The sequence below is a fragment of the Hyla sarda genome, chromosome 2 (genome assembly GCF_029499605.1).
Source record: "Hyla sarda isolate aHylSar1 chromosome 2, aHylSar1.hap1, whole genome shotgun sequence".
Lineage (NCBI taxonomy): Eukaryota > Metazoa > Chordata > Amphibia > Anura > Hylidae > Hyla > Hyla sarda.
In genome coordinates this window covers 26,309,516-26,330,296 of record NC_079190.1, presented here as the reverse complement: position 1 = coordinate 26,330,296, position 20,781 = coordinate 26,309,516, and the positions used below count along the sequence as shown (strand labels likewise).

Sequence of the window (20,781 nt, the reverse complement as noted above, 5' to 3'; positions counted from 1 at the left end):
AACATAAAAAAAATACCAAAGTCCAAAATTGTGCATTTTTGGTCACTTCACATATCATAAAAATTTTTATAAAAAGTGCAGCAGATGACACGGGGTGCTATAGGAGAGATCGCGGAGGTTCCCAGCAGCGGGACCCCCCGTGATCAGACAAAATGAGCTGGGTCCTTAAGGGGTTAAATAGCCAGCTAAACAGGTGTGGTCACACCAAGTATCTGATAGGTTGGTGAGACAAAACCACGATAGGTCAGGGTGTAACCACAACAACCTAACATAAGCTAACCCAGATACAAGAAAACTTTAACCCTTCGGACCAGACTAGGACATTACAGTGCCTACACTATTTTCAGGTAGAAACAGGAATATACAAGAAATGTGCTCACATAATTTACAAGGAGAGACGTAGAGGCATCTATTTTTGTGCTTACACTATTTTCTGGTAGAGACAGGGAGGCAGTACTATCTGTGCCTACATAAAATTCTGTCTCCTGAATTTACAAAAATGTATATATTTTCTATTATCTGTATGCATTGTAAAAGTGTTGTATATTATTCCACATGCATATTCCTTCCCCATTATAGCTGTTTGCTGTATGCAAGCAAACACAAATGGCCCAGCTGTCTGCTGCTTACACAAGGAGCTTTGTAATATTTTTGTTCCCAAAGGCATGAATACCAATATGTCATTCATTAACTTCCTAGATAAGAGCTAAGCAATCCATTTATATTCTTATTGGTTCCTTCATTATTGCTGGCATGCCGCTTTTGATTGAAAAACATACAAAATTGGCAAAAAAAAACATCTCAGTATTTTAGTAGATTAGGAATTATGGGTTATTCGGCAGAACATGCTAGTGGATTATCTTGTGTCACTCATCATAATATCTACTTCATAATGGAGGTTTTCTTACTTTGATGTATTTGTGGACTTTTTTGTGCTGTCACAAGGTTATATATTATCCACTTAGCGAATGTTTAGCTTCTCAGGTGCGGGTCAGTGCACAGGGCCACCTGGGTCCCTATAATTTCATTTTATATAAATTGAATGTATAAGAGGGGGTAGATGAGTAGGGTAAGAAAAATGGAGGAGAAAAGAGAAGTAGGGTAAAAGAAATGGAGGAGGTAAGAGAATGAGGAGAAAAGAAAGAGAAAGAAAGAGGAGGAAAGAGAGGTAGGGCGAAAGAAATGGAGGAGGAAAAAAAGAGGAAGGAAATGGAGGAGGAAAAAGAAAAAGGAGGAAGGAAATGGAGGAGGACAAAGAAAAAGGAGGAAGGAAATAGAGGAGGAAAGAGAATGGGGAGAAAAGAAAATGGGGAAGAAGATAGAGGAGGAAAGAGAAGTAGGGTAAAAGAAATGGAGGAGGAAAAAATAAAAAAGGAGGAAGTAAATGGAGGAGGAAAGAGAAGGAGGTTAAAAGAAATGGAGGAGGAAAGAGAATGGGGAGAAAAGAAAATGGAGAAGAAGATAGAGGAGGAAGCAGAGTGAAAAAAATGAAAGAAGAAAGAGTAGGGTGAATAAAAAGGAGGAGGATAGAGAATGGAGAGAAAAGAAAAAGGAGGGGAAAAAGAGGAGGAAAGAGAATAAGGGGGGAAGAAATGGAGGAGGAAAAAAAGTAGAGTGAATAAAATTGAGGAGGAAAGAGAAGAGGGGAAATTGAGGAGTACCGTAAATAGAAGTAGATTGAAAGAAATAAAGGAGGAAAGAGAAAGAAGAGGAAGGAAAAGAAGGAGGAAAGAGAATGGAGGAAAGAAATGGAAAATAAAATAGGGTGAAAGAAATGAAGGAGGAAGAAAGAAATGGAAGAGGGAATAGAATAGGAAAGAAAAATAGGAGGAAGGAAATAGAGGAGGAAAAAGAATGAGGAAACATAAGGGGGGAAAAGAAATTGTGGAGAAAAAAGAAAGAAGGAAAGAGAAGTAGGATTAAAGAAATTGGGGAGGAAAGAGCAGGAGGAAATAAAATTAGAGTGAGAGAAATGGAGGAGGAGAAGTCAGATGAAAGAAATGAAGGAGGGAAGAATATGAGGAAGGAGAAAGAGGAGGAAGGACATTGAGGCGGAAAAAGAAAGAGGATGAAAGAAATGGAGGAGAAAAGAGAATGAGGAAAAAGGATCAGGAGGAATGAAAATGAGGAAAGAGAATGGAGGTTTTCTTACTTGTATTCATGGACTTTTTTGTGCTGTCACAGGGTTATATATTATCCACTTAGGGAATGTTTAGCTTCTCAGGTGCGGGTCAGTGCACAGGGCGAGCGGGTCACCTGGGTCACTATGGATGCTGGATTCTGATATCAGTCACAAGTCATATTATTTAATTGTATATAAGCTGAAAGGATGAAGGGAAAAGGGAGAGGAAAGAGAAAGAGGAGGAAAGAGAAAGAGGAGGAAAGAAATGGAAGAAGGAAGAGAAAGATGAGGAAGGAAAATGTGGAAAGAGAAAGATGAAGAAGGAAATAGAGGAGGAAAGAGAATGAGAAAAGAGAAGGAATTGGAAAGACACTGGGACAAATATGGAGCTAATAAAAGGGGAGGGAAGAGAAGGCGTAGAAAGGGGGAAGGAAAGAAGTATGGATGTGCTATTTGGAGCAGTGTTGACCATGGTATCTCCTGACTATGGCTACTTGAGCTTTTTATACTGTCATATTTCCCATACAGGGAGCTCTGGTATATAAAAAGGGTGAGGACCTGGTGTGAAGGCTAGAATTGAAAACCTAGGTCATTACTTTGGGTTAGGGTCTCTATGGCTGTATCCATACAATGGCAGCCACCACTATGTGTTGCTTACAAGAGGACCCTGAAGAGTAGATGTTACATGTTCCTGATAACCCTCATAGGGTACAATAAATGAAGATGTTTACTACAGTAATTTTACCATTGCAGTACTTCGTATTAGTATTATTTATTGTTGGTATAGGTGCAATGTACATATGACTATTACACCATTATACTTGATCCCCCATTACATGACGATTCTGCCTGGTGAAATAACATTGTTGACTTTTTGTATCTGCAGGATCTATATTGATGGACCCTTCGGGAGCCCATCAGAAGAAGCTTTGAATTATGAAGTCAGCCTTTGTATTGCAGGAGGGATCGGAGTCACCCCATATGCTTCCATATTTAACCAGTTATTGTACGTAGACCAATGCTATGATTTATATATGTTCTAACAATTATGTTATATAAGAAAGTATTTGTTTGATTGTGCTAAACCTATATGCGGAAGTGGTTACTATTTAGTACATTTAGGGTAGCTGTAGAGAAATGACTGAGCACCTTGTGGGATGAAGATGAACCGTATTCCCGTTATAGCCTTTGGAGCATATTTAGCATAGTATACAGTAGAAAACTGGTAAAAACTCAATTTCTCATTCTAACTATCCATTCCTTAATACCTGGGTGTAATGCATCTACAGCAACCCACATTGAGTGCATTGGTGATGGAGGAGCTGTTGGGACGTGTAGGTGGATGAATGATGAGCGTTGTAGTCCTCAGTTGTCATGGTGGCTGCATTGCTTCTATCAGACCTTCCACAGTCCTTAGACTAGTGCAGTGAAGAGGGGTTATACTGAGATGAAAGTGGTCGTGATCTTCTAGGGCATTCCCTCTCTAAGTCTCCTTGAAGGTGATACTTTGGATGTCCTTAAAAGCGTACTCCGCTGTTCAGCGTTTGGAACAAACTGTTTCGAACTCTGGAGCCGGCGGCGGGAGCTTGTGATGTCATAGCCCCGCCCCCTCATGATGTCACACCCTGCCCCCCTCAATGCAAGTCTATGGGAGGGGGCGTGACAGCTGTCACGCCCCCTCCCATAGACTTGCATTGAGGGGCAGGGCTTGACATCATGAGTGGGCGGGGCTATGATGTCATGAGCTCCTGGCGCCGGCTCCAGCGTTTGGAACAGTTTGTTCAAAACGCTGAGCAGCGGAGTACCCCTTTAATGGTAAAATGCATATACCCAGCCAAAGACGGTATCTCACAGTTCTCTTCTCTTGATAAACAAGTAATCTCTGAGATGGAGGTGTAGTCTTTTTGCAGAGTATTTAGACAAGCTTTGCATTGGCTAGAGATGGGTTTCAAAATAACTATAAACAGTAGCCTTCTTTAGCTCTTTCTCTAGCCTTTTGTAGTCAGCTTCTTAGATACAGGAATATAACTGCTCCCAGTCCTGGGGTAAACAAACTTTTGTACCACAATTCCCAGCTGCAGGGTGCAATGCTTTACGATATACATGACCTGACAGCCCACAAGTGCACTAGGCTTGACCCAAAGCTTAAGAGTTCTAGTTTGGAAGTGTGAGGCTCTTGTACAACTTATCCTCACAGAATGCTCTTTTTCTGGCTCCCTTCTCTGCTGAATCCTGTCTCCTCCTAAAAATAGGCTGAAATAGCTAAACCTTGGAATTTCTTATTGAAGATGCAGTTTTAGAGTGGTATTAGAATGGGGTAACCCTTAATAGCCTTAACACTGTCTGGTTACATAGCAGAGTTGCAATGTAAAACATTGTGTAGCATGAAAGAGAATATAACAATACAAAACATCAATAATGTACACATAACATCTAACAAAAAGTTTGGTCATGAGTGCCCCTCTTTCCGTTTCCCTCTATAGAAGTAAAAAATGCTTAGCTGTTTCTGAAATTCCCTTACATTGGTTTTCAGGGTCTTTTGCATTAAAGGGGTACTCCGCCCCTAGACATCTTATCCCCTATCCAAAGGATAGGGGATAAGATGTCAGATTGCGGGGGTCCAGCCGCTGGGGAGCACCCACCTTTAGCGGCTTCCGAAACCGCTGGAGGTCCTTGGGCTGAGTCCATCTCGACCAAGAGGACAGAGCATAGTGACATCACGGCTCCGCCCCCTCAATGCAAGTCTATTGGAGGGACGTGACAGCTGTCACGCCCCCTCCCATAGGCTTGCATTGAGGGGGCGGAGCGTGATGTCACACGGGGGCAGAGCCGTGACATCACTATGCTCCGTCCCCCTGATCGCCAGTAATGAGACCCGGAGCGAACACGCTCCGGGGACTGATTCTAACGGGGTGCGGCGTGGAAGATCACGGGGGTCCCCAGCGGCAGGACCCCCACGATCAGGCATCTTATCCCCTATCCTTTGTATAGGGGATAAGATGTCTTAGCACCAGAGTACCCCTTTAAAGTCGGGGAAACTTTGGGCTTCAGGTTAACAGCTATAAAACTTTATAGGCATGTGGAGCTGTCCCTCTTTCTTGGTACTCAGCAGCAGTGGATCTTTCCCTACACCATCGAGAATAAGTGTGCTGGTGTACCCACTAGACAAACTGTCCCTGAACTCTTATTCACTTTATACTGCAGACCTTTACATAACGTGACCCACACTCATAGCTACAGTGAACAAATGCACAGTCTAGACTGTCCAGGGACATTTCCTTCTTGAATTCTCCCACACACTTTTGATATATTTTATATTAATGAATGTTGAATAACTTTCCAGTAGCATGTTCATGCAAACTATGCCTCTTTCTATTGTATTTTTCCCGATCAGTCCTGTCAGCAAGCATTTCTGACTCATGCTGGAGTCCTAAACACTCAGAGCTGCCAGCCTGCTTTGTTCACAGCCAAACAGGCTGTGAACAAAGCAGGCTGGCAGCTCTGAGTGTTCTCCTTTGTGAACAAAGCAGACTGGCAGCTCGTAGTGTTTAGGACTCCAGCATGAGTCTGAAATGCTTGCTGCCAGGACTTTTAGGGAGACCCCTAGTGGTCATTTCTTCAAAGTGGAACATTAAATAGAAAGAAGCATATTTTTTAATAACATGCAATTGTAAATTTATTCTGCATACATTAATCTATAATATATCAAAAGTTTTTTTGATGAGAGGTACCCTTTAATTGAGAAATAATTTTGAAAGCGTACAAGTGATATGAAATAAAACCTACTACATATGAAAATAATAAAGTATAATAAAACACTCTAGTACTACAAAGTTCAGCTTGCCCTTCTTCACATCATATGTTCTCCTGGACATAACCCTGGGTCTACTCTGCCCTGGTAGTCATGACTTAGACATGTTGGTTTCCTATGGTATCGATGCTATGATGGATTTTAATATGACTAAATACAGAAGAAAGTTTTAGTCTCCAAGTTCACTGGTTGTTTCGTTTGAAGTTTAAAACACTATTTAAAAAAAAAAAAAAAAAAAACACTCTTTCCCTAAGTTACTGTGCCTAATGTAGAAATGAAGAAAAAGGCACTGGATGGTGCTGAATCCGTGATGGTCCCATACAGAACGCAGAGTTCAGATGTAATGGTAAAGAATCAATCCTTTTATTAATACTTGAATAAAATAATAAAAAGGCAATAACGCATTTCGGAGGTTGAATCCCCCTTCTTCAGATTAGCATGAGCACAAGGTGTTACATACAATCTTTTATATACAGATGAAAATGGCGCCATTAGTTTTCGTCCTATAGGACGCACCGGCGTATAAGACACACCCAATTTTTAGGGGCAAAATCTAAAAAGTTAAGATTTTGAACCCAACAGTGGTCTTTAACCTGCGGACCTCCAGATGTTGCAAAACTACAACTCCCAGCATGCCCGGACAGCCATTGGGAGTTGTAGTTTTGCAACATCTGGAGGTCCGCAGATTGAAGACCACTGCAGGAGGAGGTAATACTCACGTGTCCCCGCCGCTCCGGACCCGTCACCGCTGCCCTGGATGTCGCTCCATCGCTGTCGCCGTGTCCCCGTCGCTCCGGAACGTCTCTGCTGCCGGCAGGGTATCCTCGCTCTCCGTCGCCGCCATCACGTCATTACGCACGCCGATGCATGTACGCGACGACGTGATGACGAGGAAGGAGAGCGCCGGCCATACAGGGGATCCCTGAAAGGAGAAGACACCGAGGAGGCAGGTAAGGTCCCTCCCGGTGTCCTGTAAGCACTAACCCGGCTATTCAGTCGGGCTGTTCGGGACCGCCGCGGTGAAATCGCGGCGGTCCCGAACAGCCCGACTGAACAGCCGGGTTAGTGTCACTTTCCCTTCAGATGCGGCGGTCAGCTTTGATCGCCGCGTCTGAAGGGTTAATACAGGGCATCACCGCGATTGGTGATGTCCTGTATTAGCCGCGGGTCCTGGCCGTTGATGGCCGCATGGACCGCCGCGATAGGTGTGTATTCGCCGTATAAGCGCACCGACTTTTTCCCCCTAGTTTTGGGGAAGAAAAAGTGCTTCTTATACGGCGAAAATTACGGTAAGTGGGTGGGATTTTAGGGTCACTCAAGGACACTCCCATCCATAGCATAAAACATTGAATAATAGTAAAAACATATAGTGAACAATAAAATCATTCTCATTTGGAAAACTTCAACCAGCAAAAATAAATCCTAAATTAGAATTGAATAAAATCAGAAAAAGAACTTCGGATTCTGTGGTGGAGCGTTCGCGGGACATAGTGCGACCCGGCAGTACAAGTCAGATAGAGGCTGACATAATGTAAGCATAAACAGAGCGTGATCTGTCAGTAGTGTGGTGCACTACTGCTTGCATGTACAAAACATCGCTAGGGTGAGCGAGGACGTGTCCTGGGTCACGTGTTCGCATCCAGACCAATAGCAAGCATGAGGGCGTGTCTTTGTTCGAATCAATGAACGGCTGGTATCATGGTGCATGATGTGTATGGCAGTCTGAAAGTATCTATATCCTTCTGGAGATACGGCCTCCAGTACTGCACACAATACTCCAAGTGAGGTCTCACCAGTGTTCTGTACAGCGGCATGTGCACTTCTCTCTTTCTACTGCTTATACCTCTCCCTATACATCCAAGCATTCTGCTAGTGTTTCCTGCTGCTCTATTAAATTGTCTTCCTACCTTTAGGTCTTCTGAAATAATTGCTGCTAAATCCCTCTCCTCAGATACTGAGGTCAGGACTGTGTCAAATATTCTATATACTGCCCGAGGGTTTTTACGCCCCAGGTGCATTATCTTGCACTTATCCACATAAAGTTTCAGTTGCCAGAGTTCTGACCATTCTTCTAGTTTTCCTAAATCCTTTTCCATTTAGTGGATCCCTCCAGGAACATCAACCCTGATACATATCTTTGTGTTCCCTATCTTCATTGCTCTGGGTTGTTTTATAATTACTAAATGCTAGCTTTTTGTTTTTTATGATTTTGGCCACTTCTGTTGAGTACCACAGTGGTCTCTTCCTTTTTCTGATGCAATTTTCTGTTGCCTTCAATAATGCTTCTTTTAAGTAGTCCCATTTCTCCTGGACTCCATGTAATCCATTCCAGTCTGATAGGGACTCATTTATGACTAATCTCATTTTTGAAAAGTCTGTTTTTCTAAAATCTAAAACTTTTGTTTTTGTGTGGTGTGACTCCTTCACTGTTCTCATATTAAACCACACTGACTGGTGATCACTAGATCCCAAGCTTTTGCCCACAATAACATCATATACAAAATCCCCATTTGTGAATACCAAATCCAAAATGGCCTCCTTCCGCGTTGGCTCCTCAACCACTTCTTGTAGAGATAATCCCAGTAGGGAATTTAGAATATCTGTACTCCTGGCAGAACTTGCTTTTTTGGTTTTCCAGTTTATATCCAGAAGATTGAAGTCTCCCATAATGATAACTTCTCCTTTCATTGTCATTTTAGCTCTTTCTTCAACTAGTAGATCATCTAATTCTTTAACTTGGCCAGGTGGTCTGTATATCACATCTACACGAGTTACTGCATGATTACCAAACTGCAACATAACCCAAACTGACTCCATGTTGGCCTCACTAACTTATCTTAGGTTAGATTTTATGTTATATTTCACATATAGGGCCACTCCTCCTCCTTTCTTGCCTTCTCTGTCTCTTCTGTATAAAGAGTACCCTGGTATGGATATGTCCCAGTCATTACTTTCATTAAACCATGTCTCAGTAACAGCCAATAAATCTACATTTTCAGATTCCATTATTGACCCAAGTTCATTGATTTTATTACCTAGACTGCAGATATTTGTAGACAGGACTCTGAGCTTGTCATTTCTTAACCTCTGTGCTACCGACATGTTCTGGCATTGTTTCAGGGGGCAATTGCACTCATGGATTTTCACTCTTACCCCCCCCCCCCCCTCCCTCCCCCTTCCTAGTTTAAATACTCCTTAGCAAATTCTAGGAATTCTTCTCTGAGTACATTTGTTCCTTTGAGAAAAAGATGCAAACCATCTTTTATATACAGTTCCTTTCTATTCCAAGTAGAGCTATCATGAGACACAAAGCCAAATCCTTGCTCTTGACACCATTTACTAAGACATAAGTTGAACACCTTAATGCGGCTCTGCCTATCATTCTGAACGTTATGCACAGGCAAAACTTCAGAAAATGAAACAGTGGTTGCAAAATCCTGTACATCATTAACAAGTGTGATAAAATATTCCTTCACCTCTGAAACTTAATTGCAAGCCAGGTCATTTGTCCCTAGATGGACAAGAACATCCACATCCTGCTTTGCCTGCTTAACAATATTAAGAATACAATCACTTCTGAACTCTGCGTTCTGTATGTGACCATCACGGATTCAGTACCATCCAGTGCCTTTTTCTTCATTTCCTCTGACGGGTTCCTGCCAAGGATACCAGCATTCGCACTGACGGGCTGCAGATCCACGCTTCTACAGTACCCCTTTTTTAGGGGTGATATGCATGCACCCAAGGGCGTTAGAAGGTGAGAGATGAGCTTTCTAACACACCCTTATCCACAGAATTAAATGAGGCGCCATCCTCCTTCCTTTTTCTTTTATTTCTACTTTAATACTGTGCTTAATGTGTCAGAGGAAGTGGTCAGTCCTGCTTCAGCTGACATCGTGTGAACTACAGAAGGACATCATTACTTACCAGATCATTCTTGCTATCTCCAGACTCCTCCCGCCCTGATATGTAAACTCCTGCTATCTCTATGTGATCAAGATATATAGTAGTTATACACCTCCCCTCCAGCTCTATCTGTATACTGCTGCTGCTATGTCTATGAGATCAGGATATATAGTAGTCATACATCTCTTCTCCAGCTCTATTTATACACTGGCTGTCTGTGTGAGATCAGGATATATTGTAGTTTTACACCTCTCCTCCAGCTCTATCTGTATACTGCTGCTATCTTTATGGGATCAGGATATATAGTAGTTTTACATCTCCACACCAGTTCTATCTGTATACTGCTGCTGCTATCTCTATGGGATCAGTTTATATAGTAGTTATACACCTCCCCTACAGCTCTATCTGTATACTGCAGCTGCTATCTGGTATTAGTTATATATCTTTTCTGAGGCTGAGTTCACACATTGTGTTTTTGCTTTATTTTTATTGATATAAACATAATTTTCCTACATTGTGTCAAAAATGGTGATATTTCACCACAATTGTGCAAATCACGGTGAAAACAATCTGGGTAAACTCTAGCACCAGCAGCCTAATTTGATGACTAGTTGTATTGATCAAACACCACACCCCAAAGCCAGAGGATTCATGAGAAATGAAGGCGGCATTACACAACCACTTCAGTAATTGAATTGCAACACAACATGGAGCCTATCTCATGCCTGCCATGTCAGCCACAGCAGGTGAGCACAAGCATATACAAGAACCTCTTTAAGATTCATCTGTAATACCCTATGTTGCACTATATAAGCAAACAAAAAAAAATTCCGATGCTACTTTAAACATTATTATTCTATTTGTCCATCTTAATGTCCTGGTCACAGTCCTCCATTATTGCACCCTCACTTCTAGGGGACACTACACGGGTGAGAGCAGTGTTACGGTCACTCAGTGTAGTGTTCATTTACAGCCAGAAGCCAAGACCCAGAGCTCATGATTAGTGATGAGCGGCATAGGCATAGGCCATATTCGAATTCGCGATATTTCATGAATATATGGACGAATATTAGTCTCATATTCGCGAAAATTTGCATTGTCGATATATTCACGGTTATTTTCGCTTTGCGCATGCGGATATCTATCTACCCATCTATATTATCTATCTATTTATATTATCTATCTCATATCTATCTATCTATTTCATATCTATCTCATATCTATCTATCTCATATCTATCTATCTATCTATCTCATATCTATCTATCTCATATCTATCTATCTATCTATCTCATATCTATCTAGCTCATATCTATCTATCTCATATCTATCTCATATCTATCTATCTATTTATCTCATATCTGTCTATCTATATTATCTATCTCTCTCACATCTATCTATCTATCTACAGACAAAGAATAAGTCAGCCAGCACTTTAGTTGATACCAAACTATTATATGGACCTGGCCTACAGGTGCACGCTACTAGGCTAGATATACAGCAAGAGAAGAATGCAGCAGCACACTGCCAGCACAAAGATATAGATGAAACATGAATATGCAGATAAAACATGGAGAGCTATACAGCTATGGTGTAATAGATGCACATGTGAAACTATGAAATAGTGAGGCACTTAGCTCGCAAATTTGTCTCCGCCGGCGGTCAAATAGCTTGGACCGTCCCACCGCGATAAGGTGGCCTCCTTGGGACGGACCCTACACTGTGTATATGCCTCTGTATGAACAGTTCAGTAAGCATGGCAGGGTCTGGAACATCCAAGACACCTTATATACACACCTGATAGAGGTGGGTGGGGTGCAAGGCCAACATGGAGGTAGCCACTCCCCCGTATGTGCAAATACAGACAAAGAATAAGTCAGCCAGTACTTTAGTTGATACCAAACTATTGTATGGACCTGGCCTACAGGTGCACACTACTAGGCTGCTGCATTCTTCTGTTGCTATCTATCTATCTATCTATCTATCTTTCTATCGCATATCTATCTATCTCATATCTATCCATCTCATATCTATCTATTTATCTCATATCTATCTATCTATCTATCTATCTATCTATCGCATATCTATCTATCTATCTATCTCATATCTATCTATATATCTATCTCATATCTATCCATCTCATATCTATCTATTTATCTCATATCTTTCTATCTATTTATCTCATATCTATCTATCTATCTCATATCTATCTATCTATTTATCTCATATCTATCTATCTATATTATCTATCTCTCTCATATCTATCTATCGCATATCTATCTATCTATCCATCTCATATCTATCTATAGTATCTATCTATCTATCTATCTATCTATATATATATATATATATATATATATATATATATATTATCTATCTATCTATCTCTCATATCTATTTCATATCTATCTATATTATCTATCTATCTCATATCTATCTATCAATCTATCTCATATCTATCTATCAATCTATCTATCTATATTATCTCTCTATATTATCTATCTATCTCCTAATATTCTTGGTCTATACAGAATTGATAATGGGTCTATGACATTTTTCATTTTGAATATTGTCATGTCATATTCGCAAATATCGTCACTATCTACCTATCTAATTTTAGTGACAATATTTGTGAATATGAGGATGTTCGCGAATATGGGGATATTCGCAAATATTTGCGTATTCGCATATTCTCATATTCGCTCTCCAGTCTAATACAGTAAATAGTATAGGAGCCTTCTTTAGACCACAAGCAGGGAGGGATGAGATCACTTTGATGTGTTCTGTGGGGTAAAAAAAAAACTCCACAGTACTCAACACTACTCATGATAATATACCGAAACCTAAGTGCCACCTCGGATGTGACTATAAGACATGATGGTATTCAAGATACTAGAAAATAAAATATCTGTGCAATATTGCCTGTCACCGCAACATACGTCTTCTTTGTAGACTTGTAGGACTTTGTAGGACATAGATATATATATACACATACACACACATATATATATTCTCATTATTGTGCTTGTGTTATACAATACATCTCACAGGTAGGTGGTTGTCTTGATGGCAGATACAGGGTTTGAAGTAGTAGACATGTAAAGTCTGACCGCCTGGCCCACTTCATTATCTCTCTTCTCAAATGTCATATTGGGGTTAGGCTGAGGACACGAATTCCGAAGAGAATTGGATGTCACTCTCTTCGCTTGCCATCTACTTTATTAAATGGATTCCCTTGAGTTTGGCCTTAGCTGCTTATCCAGATTATGTGGGGTCAGTCGGAGGCAGCAGACTCGATAGCCGGCCGGCTTAGACGCATTGTATTTACTTATCTTATCGATTGCGCTCTTAGTTAGGAAATGTTATTATCAGCTGAAGATCCGGAAATAGCACCTAGGGCTGAGGGGGTCTTACATCTAGAATATATGAGCTTCCCTAAATTCCCGGCAAAGGAAGAGGCTTGATAAGGATCTGTCCCGAAAAACACTTGATACTAACTCCCTAAAGTGAGTGTCTGCAAATAAAGATTATTCATTTACACAATTTTCCTTCACATTATATATGAATGGCACAGCGGCACAGCGCTTATCACCAGAGCCTGCTCTACCTATAGGCAAAATAGGCAGTCGCCTAGAGCGCCCTCTTGATGGGGGGCACCACTCTGTCTAAGAAATTTAGACAACCAGCATCCGAACCACTCACTCAACCAGGAGCATGAGGAGGAGGTTTGTTACAGTGTGTCACTCCAGAAGTAAGGTGGGGCATGTCTAAGGGCGGGCCAATGGGGAGGCAATATTAGCTTTTGCCTAGGATGGCAAAAATCTTTGCACTAGCCTTGGTTATTTATCACTGTTGTCCTGCAGCACTGAAGCACCGGATTTGAATCCAACCAAGGACAACACCTATATTGGGATTTTATGTTTTCCCCGTTTTTACTTAGGTTTCCTACATGTTCTTCGGATTCATCCCACATTCCAAAAAATATACTAGCAGCTTAAAGGGAACCTGTCCCCAGTTTTATGCTGCCCAAATTGGTTGACTCTTCATGGGGCGTGTATATTTTCCAAGACTGGAAAAGCCAGAGGGTTATCCAGGTTTGGAAAAAAAAAATAGCTGCTTTCTTCCAGGAACAGCGCCACTCACAGGATAGGTGATAAATATCTGACAAGTGGACTTCCAAAAACTGGGGCCCCAATTGATTACAAGAAAGGAGGGACTTGTCCTCCGAATAAATGGAGCTGCAGAGCATGGTTGACCAATTTACCCTTGGTTATGGCAGTGTTTCCCAAGCAGGGTGCCACAGGCTGTTGCAAAACTACAACTCCTAGATTGCCCGGACAGCCGAAGGCTGTTCGGGCATGCTAGGAGTTGTAGTTTTACAATAGCCCATGGCACCCTGCTTGGGGAAACACTGTGCTAAGGGACTGGCATAGCCAATCTCCATCAGTCCTGTAGAGAGTGAATGCAGTGGCAACGCCCATGCTCGACCACCGATTCATTCATATGGGGAGACAGTAGACCTCCATTCTCATGATCAAGGGGTTGCCAGTGGTTGGAACAGGGGACCTCTATTCTCATGATCATGGGGGTGCCAGTGGTTGAAACAGGGGGCCTCCATTTTCATCATCAAGGAGGGGGGGCAGTGTTTAAAGCAGGGGACCTCCATTTTCATGATCATGGTTGTGCCAGTGGTTGAAACAGGGGACCTCCATTCTGATGATCAAGGGGGTGCCAGTGGTTGAAACAGGGGACCTCCATTCTCATGATCAAGGGGGTGCCAGTGGTTGAAACAGATGACCTCCATTCTCATGATCAAGGGGGTGCCAGTGGTTGAAACAGATGACCTCCATTCTCATGATCAAGGGGGTGCCAGTGGTTGAAACAGATGACCTCCATTCTCATGATCATGGGGGTGCCAGTGGTTGGAACAGGGGACCTCTATTCTCATTATCATGGTGGTGCCAGTGGTTGAAACAGGGGACCTCCATTCTCATGATCATCGGGGGGCCAGTGGTTGAAGCAGGGGACCTCCTTTCTCATTATCATGGGGGTGCCAGTGGTTGGATCTCCAACAATCAGATACTTTACATAGTTAGTATGGTTGAAAAAAGACATACGTCCATCAAGTCCAACCAGGGGATTGAAGGGAAGGATGTAAGGGGATAAGGGAAAGGGATGTAGTTTTATAATTCTGCATAAGCATTAATGTTATTTTGTTCCAGGAATGTATCTAACCCTGCTTTAAAGCTGTTAATTGTTCCTGCTGTGACCAGTTCCTGAGGTAGACCGTTCCATAAATTCACAGTCCTCACGGTAAAGAAGGCGTGCCGCCCCTTTAGACTAAACCTTTTCTTCTCCAGACGGAGGGAGTGCCCCCTCGTCCTTTGGGGGGGTTTAACCTGGAACAGTTTTTCTCCATATTTTTTGTATGGGCCATTTATATACTTATATACGTTTATCATATCCCCCCTTAAACGTCTCTTCTCAAGACTAAACAATTGTAACTCCTTTAATCGCTCCTCATAGCTAAGATGTTCCATGCCCCATATTAGTTTAGTCGCGCGTCTCTGCACCCTTTCCAACTCCGCAGTGTCCCTTTTATGAACAGGCGACCAAAACTGAACAGCATATTCCAGGTGAGGCCGCACCAATGCTTTATAAAGGGGGAGTATTATGTCCCTGTCCCTTGAGTCCATGCCTCTTTTGATACATGACAATATCCTGCCGGCTTTGGAAGCAGCAGCCTGACATTGCATGCTATTTTGTAGTCTGTGATCTACAAGTACACCCAGATCCTTCTCTACCAGTGACTCTGCCAGTTTAATCCCCCCTAAGACATACGACGCATGCAGGTTATTAGTACCCAGATGCATAACTTTACATTTATCCACATTGAACCTCATTTGCCAAGTGGATGCCCAGACACTTAGTCTATCCAAGTCATCTTGTAACTTATGCACATCCTCTATAGACTGTACCGTGCTACAAAGCTTGGTGTCATCTGCAAAGATAGAAACAGAGCTGTTAATACCATCCTCTATATCATTGATAAATAAATTAAACAGCAGCGGGCCCAGTACTGAACCTTGGGGTACACCACTAATAACCGGGGACCAATCAGAGTACGAATCATTTACCACCACTCTCTGGGTACGATCCATGAGCCAGTGTTCAATCCAGTTACAAACTAAAGTTTCCAAGCCCAAGGACCTTAACTTACCTGTCAGATGTCTGTGAGGGACAGTATCAAATGCTTTGGCAAAATCCAGAAACACTATATCCACAGCCATTCCTCTGTCAAGGCTTCTACTCACCTCTTCATAAAAGCAAATTAGATTGGTTTGACAACTTCTATCCTTAGTAAACCCATGCTGGCTATCACTTATAATACTATTATCCCCTATGTATTCCTGTATGTAATCCCTTATAAGTCCTTCAAACAATTTACCCACAATGCACGTTAGACTTACCGGTCTATAATTGCCTGGCGAAGACCTAGAGCCCTTCTTGAAGATTGGTACCACATTAGCCTTGCGCCAGTCCCTTGGCACAATACCAGACACCAGAGAATCTCTAAATATCATGAACAAGGGTACAGATATTACTGAACTTACCTCTCTAAGAACTCTTGGGTGTAGTCCATCCGGCCCTGGAGATTTGCTTACATTTACTTTACTTAACTTACCTTGTACCATCTCTACATTAAGCCAGTTCAATACATTATATGATGTGTTACCAGCACTGACCTGACCAATGTCAGCTCCTTCTTCCATAGTATATACAGAACTAAAGAACCCATTCAGTAGCTCCGCCTTCTCTTGATCGCCCGTGACAACCTCCCCATTATCATTATTAAGGGGTCCTACATGCTCTGTCCTTGGTTTTTTTGCATTTATATATCTAAAAAAATATTTAGGATTAGTTTTGCTTTCTTCGGCCACCTGTGTCTCATTTTGAATTTTTGCTGTTTTTATTACATTTTTGCAGATTTTATTAAGCTCTTTGTACTGTTTAAATGTTATAGCTGACCCATCAGATTTGTATTTTTTGAAGGCTATTTTTTTGTTGTTTATTGCTCTTTTAACCTCATTTGTCAGCCATGTAGGATTTAGTTTTAATCGTTTATATTTGTTCCCCTTTGGTATATATTTAGCTGTATAGTTATTTAGAGTTGATTTAAAGATGTCCCATTTACCTTCTGTATCAGTATTTGACAACACCTCCCCCCAGTCTATGTCCTGTAGTGCAGCCCTCAGCCCAGGGAAATTTGCCTTTTTAAAGTTATATGTTTTTGCTTTCCCCGTCTGTCTTTGTTTTCTACATTTTAAGTCAAAAGTAACTATATTGTGGTCGCTATTACCAAGGTTTTCCCGCACAGTTACATTACCAACCAGCTCTGCGTTGTTGGAAATGATCAGATCCAACAAGGCATCACTTCTTGTTGGGTCCTCCACAAACTGGCCCATAAAATTATCCTGCAATAAATTTAGGAATTTTCTCCCCTTTGTAGTTTTAGCCAACCCCCGGCCCCAATCTATATCTGGATAGTTAAAATCTCCCATTATTACCACTGTACCTGCCCGGGCGGCCCTCTCTATATTTGTTTATGCAGCCGACCTTCTATCTCTTCAGTGATATTAGGGGGTCTGTAGATTACCCCAAATATTATTTTTTCAGTATTTCCCTCCTTTTGTAATTCTACCCACAGTGATTCCACATCCTCAGAATCATCACACACTATGGCATCGTTCACACTGACTTTCATACCACTTCTTACATACAGACAGACTCCACCACCTTTTCTGTTCATTCTATCCTTGCGAAACAATGTAAACCCCTGCAGATTGACAGCCCAGTCATGCGAGGAGTCCAGCCATGTCTCAGTGACCCCAACTATATCAATATGTTCCTCCAGTATCAAGGCCTCAAGCTCCCCCATTTTATTTGCTAGGCTTCTGGCATTTGTGAACATACACTTTACATTTCCATTAAGTTTTACACATATAGTCTCACTAATGGGATTTTCAGAGTTATTGGGGTTAATGTCATTTTTTGAGTTATAAGGGCTAATTGTACTATTTAAGTTATTGGGGCTAATGGGATTTTTTGAGTTATTGGGTCTAACGTTATTATTTAAGTTATTGGGGCTAATGGGATTTTTTGCGTTATTGCGTCTAACGTTGTTATTTAAGTTATTGGGGCTAATGGTATTTTTTGAGTTAATGGGGCTTATTGTAGTTATTGAGTTATTGGGGCTAATGGAATTTTTTGAATTATTGGGATTACAATTTTTCGGGCTACATTTATTTTTACAGCTGGTTTGTAACGCATGAATCTCCTTATCCACTGTTCTTAACCTCCCCCCACAGGACTCCTCTCCACCCGCCATTATGTCCTGACCCCTCTCTAACCTATCCATCCCACTGTCTGCTTTCTTTGCTTTATTATCCTCCCCCCACTCACCTAGTTTAAATACTCAGCCACCCCTTCCAGGATTCTCTCCCCCAGCACAGCAGACCCCCTTCCATTCAGGTGCAAATTATCCGTAGAATAGAGTTTGTACCCCAATGAAAAGTCAGCCCAGTGCTCTAAAAACCCAAACCCTTCCCCCTCACACCACGACTTAAGCCATGCATTTAACTCCCTAAGCTCCCGCTGTCTTTCCTGCGATGCGCATGGCACAGGAAGTATTCCAGAGAACACAACCTTAGAGGTCCTTCCCTTCAGCTTGGCACCTAGTTCCTTGTAATTATTCTTCAAGGACCTCCACCTACCATGTATTCTGTCGTTGGTTCCCACATGGACCACGACAGCTGGGTCATCCCCAGCCCCCCCTAGTAATTTGTCCACCCTTTCCACCACATGCCGAACCCTGGCACCAGGGAGACAGCAAACCATTCGGTTGAGGTGGTCTTGGCGACAAATTATTCTATCCGTCTTCCTGATTATAGAGTCCCCTACCACAACTAACTGTCTTGGCCCACCTGCGTTACCATCCCCCACACTACTAGTTGAGCTGTTCCCCCGGCTGTTAGGGAGACCAGTATCCACTAGGGTTGCCATCTCTGATACTGAGGCCCTCGCATCATCGCCCAACTTGGCAATTTTACTTGGGAGATCAGAAGCAGAAGTGGCCTTCCTTTCCCTTGCCCCCTTTCCAGTCCCTCTAACTACATTAACCCAGCTCCCTACTTGGGCCTCCTGGCTAGTTTCTCCAACCTCCATTTCTGCCCCACTAACTGCTTGCTCTGTAAGATTGTCAATCGCCCTCAATGTTGCATTTTGCTCCTCTAGATCTCTAATACGAGCTTCCAGGTGGGCAACATGCTCACATTTGTCACAGCGGTATTCACCCTGAAGCTGCTGCTCCAGAGATGTATACATGTGGCACAATGTGCACTGAAGAAAACCTCCAATCCTGCTGTCCATATCCTTGGTGACAAACAGCTGTTATTAACTATTAAGAAAAACTACTTTTATCAAGGGAGTGTAATACTTACAGTTACAGTGGGTCCTGCTTACAACTCCTGCTTTCTAAACTTCTGCTTATAAAACTTCTCAAATGTAACACTTAATAATACCACACTTTAGAATACAGACCCAGCTTCAGCTAGACTCAGTCAGAGCAGGGCTCACAGAGTTTCCCAGTTAGTTTTATACACCTGAGAGCAGTTAATCAATTAACCCCTCCCCCAGGTGTGCTACAGACAGGAGGAAAAAAAAAAAAAAAAAACTTCTCAGTTTTAATCATGGGATCACCCCCGATAAGCTTTATTTACATAAAACCGGTGAACCAGTGCCGCCTATGTGACGGCACTTTATGGGGGCCCCCCGGAGTCATTCTAATTATGTTCTCATTTTACGTTATTTCCATAGGGAGAAGTGGAAAGACTACAAACTGCAGAGGTTGTACTTTGTGTGGATATGTAGAGACATCCAGGCGTTCCTCTGGTTCGCTGATTTACTGTGTCTCCTCTATAAAAAGGTAATTTAATGTTTGTCACCATAGACTCTGCTCACCAAAGCTTATCTAATGGAGCCAATTACTTTACCCTTCCATTCTAAAGGCCGGGACTATAGATTTTGCTCGGGTCCTTTTCATTCTTTGCTCGGCCTGTGCTCTTTCATTATTCTTATCCCACAAAAGTCTCTTGGAAATCCTATTACCGCCTCTGAATTGTTACATTGTAATCGCATCATTTCCTATACACTGTTATATTACGGCTCTGGTAATGCTCTATAATTCTCCCTGTTAACTGCAATGTACTTGTGTATATAGAAATGTAACAATTACTTGGAGGATAATAAATACAAACCATAGAAAGACCAAGAATAGCTTAAGATGAGTCCCAGCCCACACTGGGCAACATGGATGTGTTACAGATGTCTTCTGGTGTTTATTCTGATTTTATCAAAAACTGTCTTCCTACCTAAACCTTGTGGCAGAGGAAATTCAATAATGGTGCTCCCACCGACCGCATATCCCGTCCTCATATCCTGACCTAATATCCAATTCTAATATCCCAACCCCATATCCTATCCTCTTATCCTGACCTTACATCCTTACCCCATATCTCGTCCTCATATCCCGACCTCATATTCTGTCCTAATATCCTGTCTTCATATCCCAACTTTATATCTGACCCTCATATCTCCCCTCATATCCCGTCCTTATATCTACACCTCATATCCCAACCTCTTATCCCGTCTTCACATCTGCACTGCATATCCCAACCTCTTATCCCATCCACATACCCTGTTCTCATATTTCCCCTCATATCCCATCCTCTTATCCCCCTCACACCCCGTCCTCATATCCCAACATTTTATCCCACCCTTATACCCTGTTCTCATATCTCCCCTCATGTCGCGACCTCCTATCCCATCCTCCTATCCTGACCTCCTATCATGTCTTAATACCTCATTTTAATATTCTATCCTCA

General features: G+C 42.1%; 1 protein-coding gene across 15 annotated transcripts in view; it reads left to right on the top strand.

The window, feature by feature from the left end:
• The window catches only part of NOX4 (NADPH oxidase 4), a 298,783-nt gene that overhangs the window by 268,811 nt on the left and 9,191 nt on the right, over positions 1-20,781 (top strand). For all 15 annotated transcript variants that reach the window (XM_056561416.1, XM_056561413.1, XM_056561415.1 and 12 more), the window contains 2 exons: positions 3,009-3,128; positions 19,715-19,823. In XM_056561416.1, the coding sequence (XP_056417391.1) occupies positions 3,009-3,128; positions 19,715-19,823 (229 nt within the window). The remainder of the gene's footprint in view (positions 1-3,008; positions 3,129-19,714; positions 19,824-20,781) is intronic.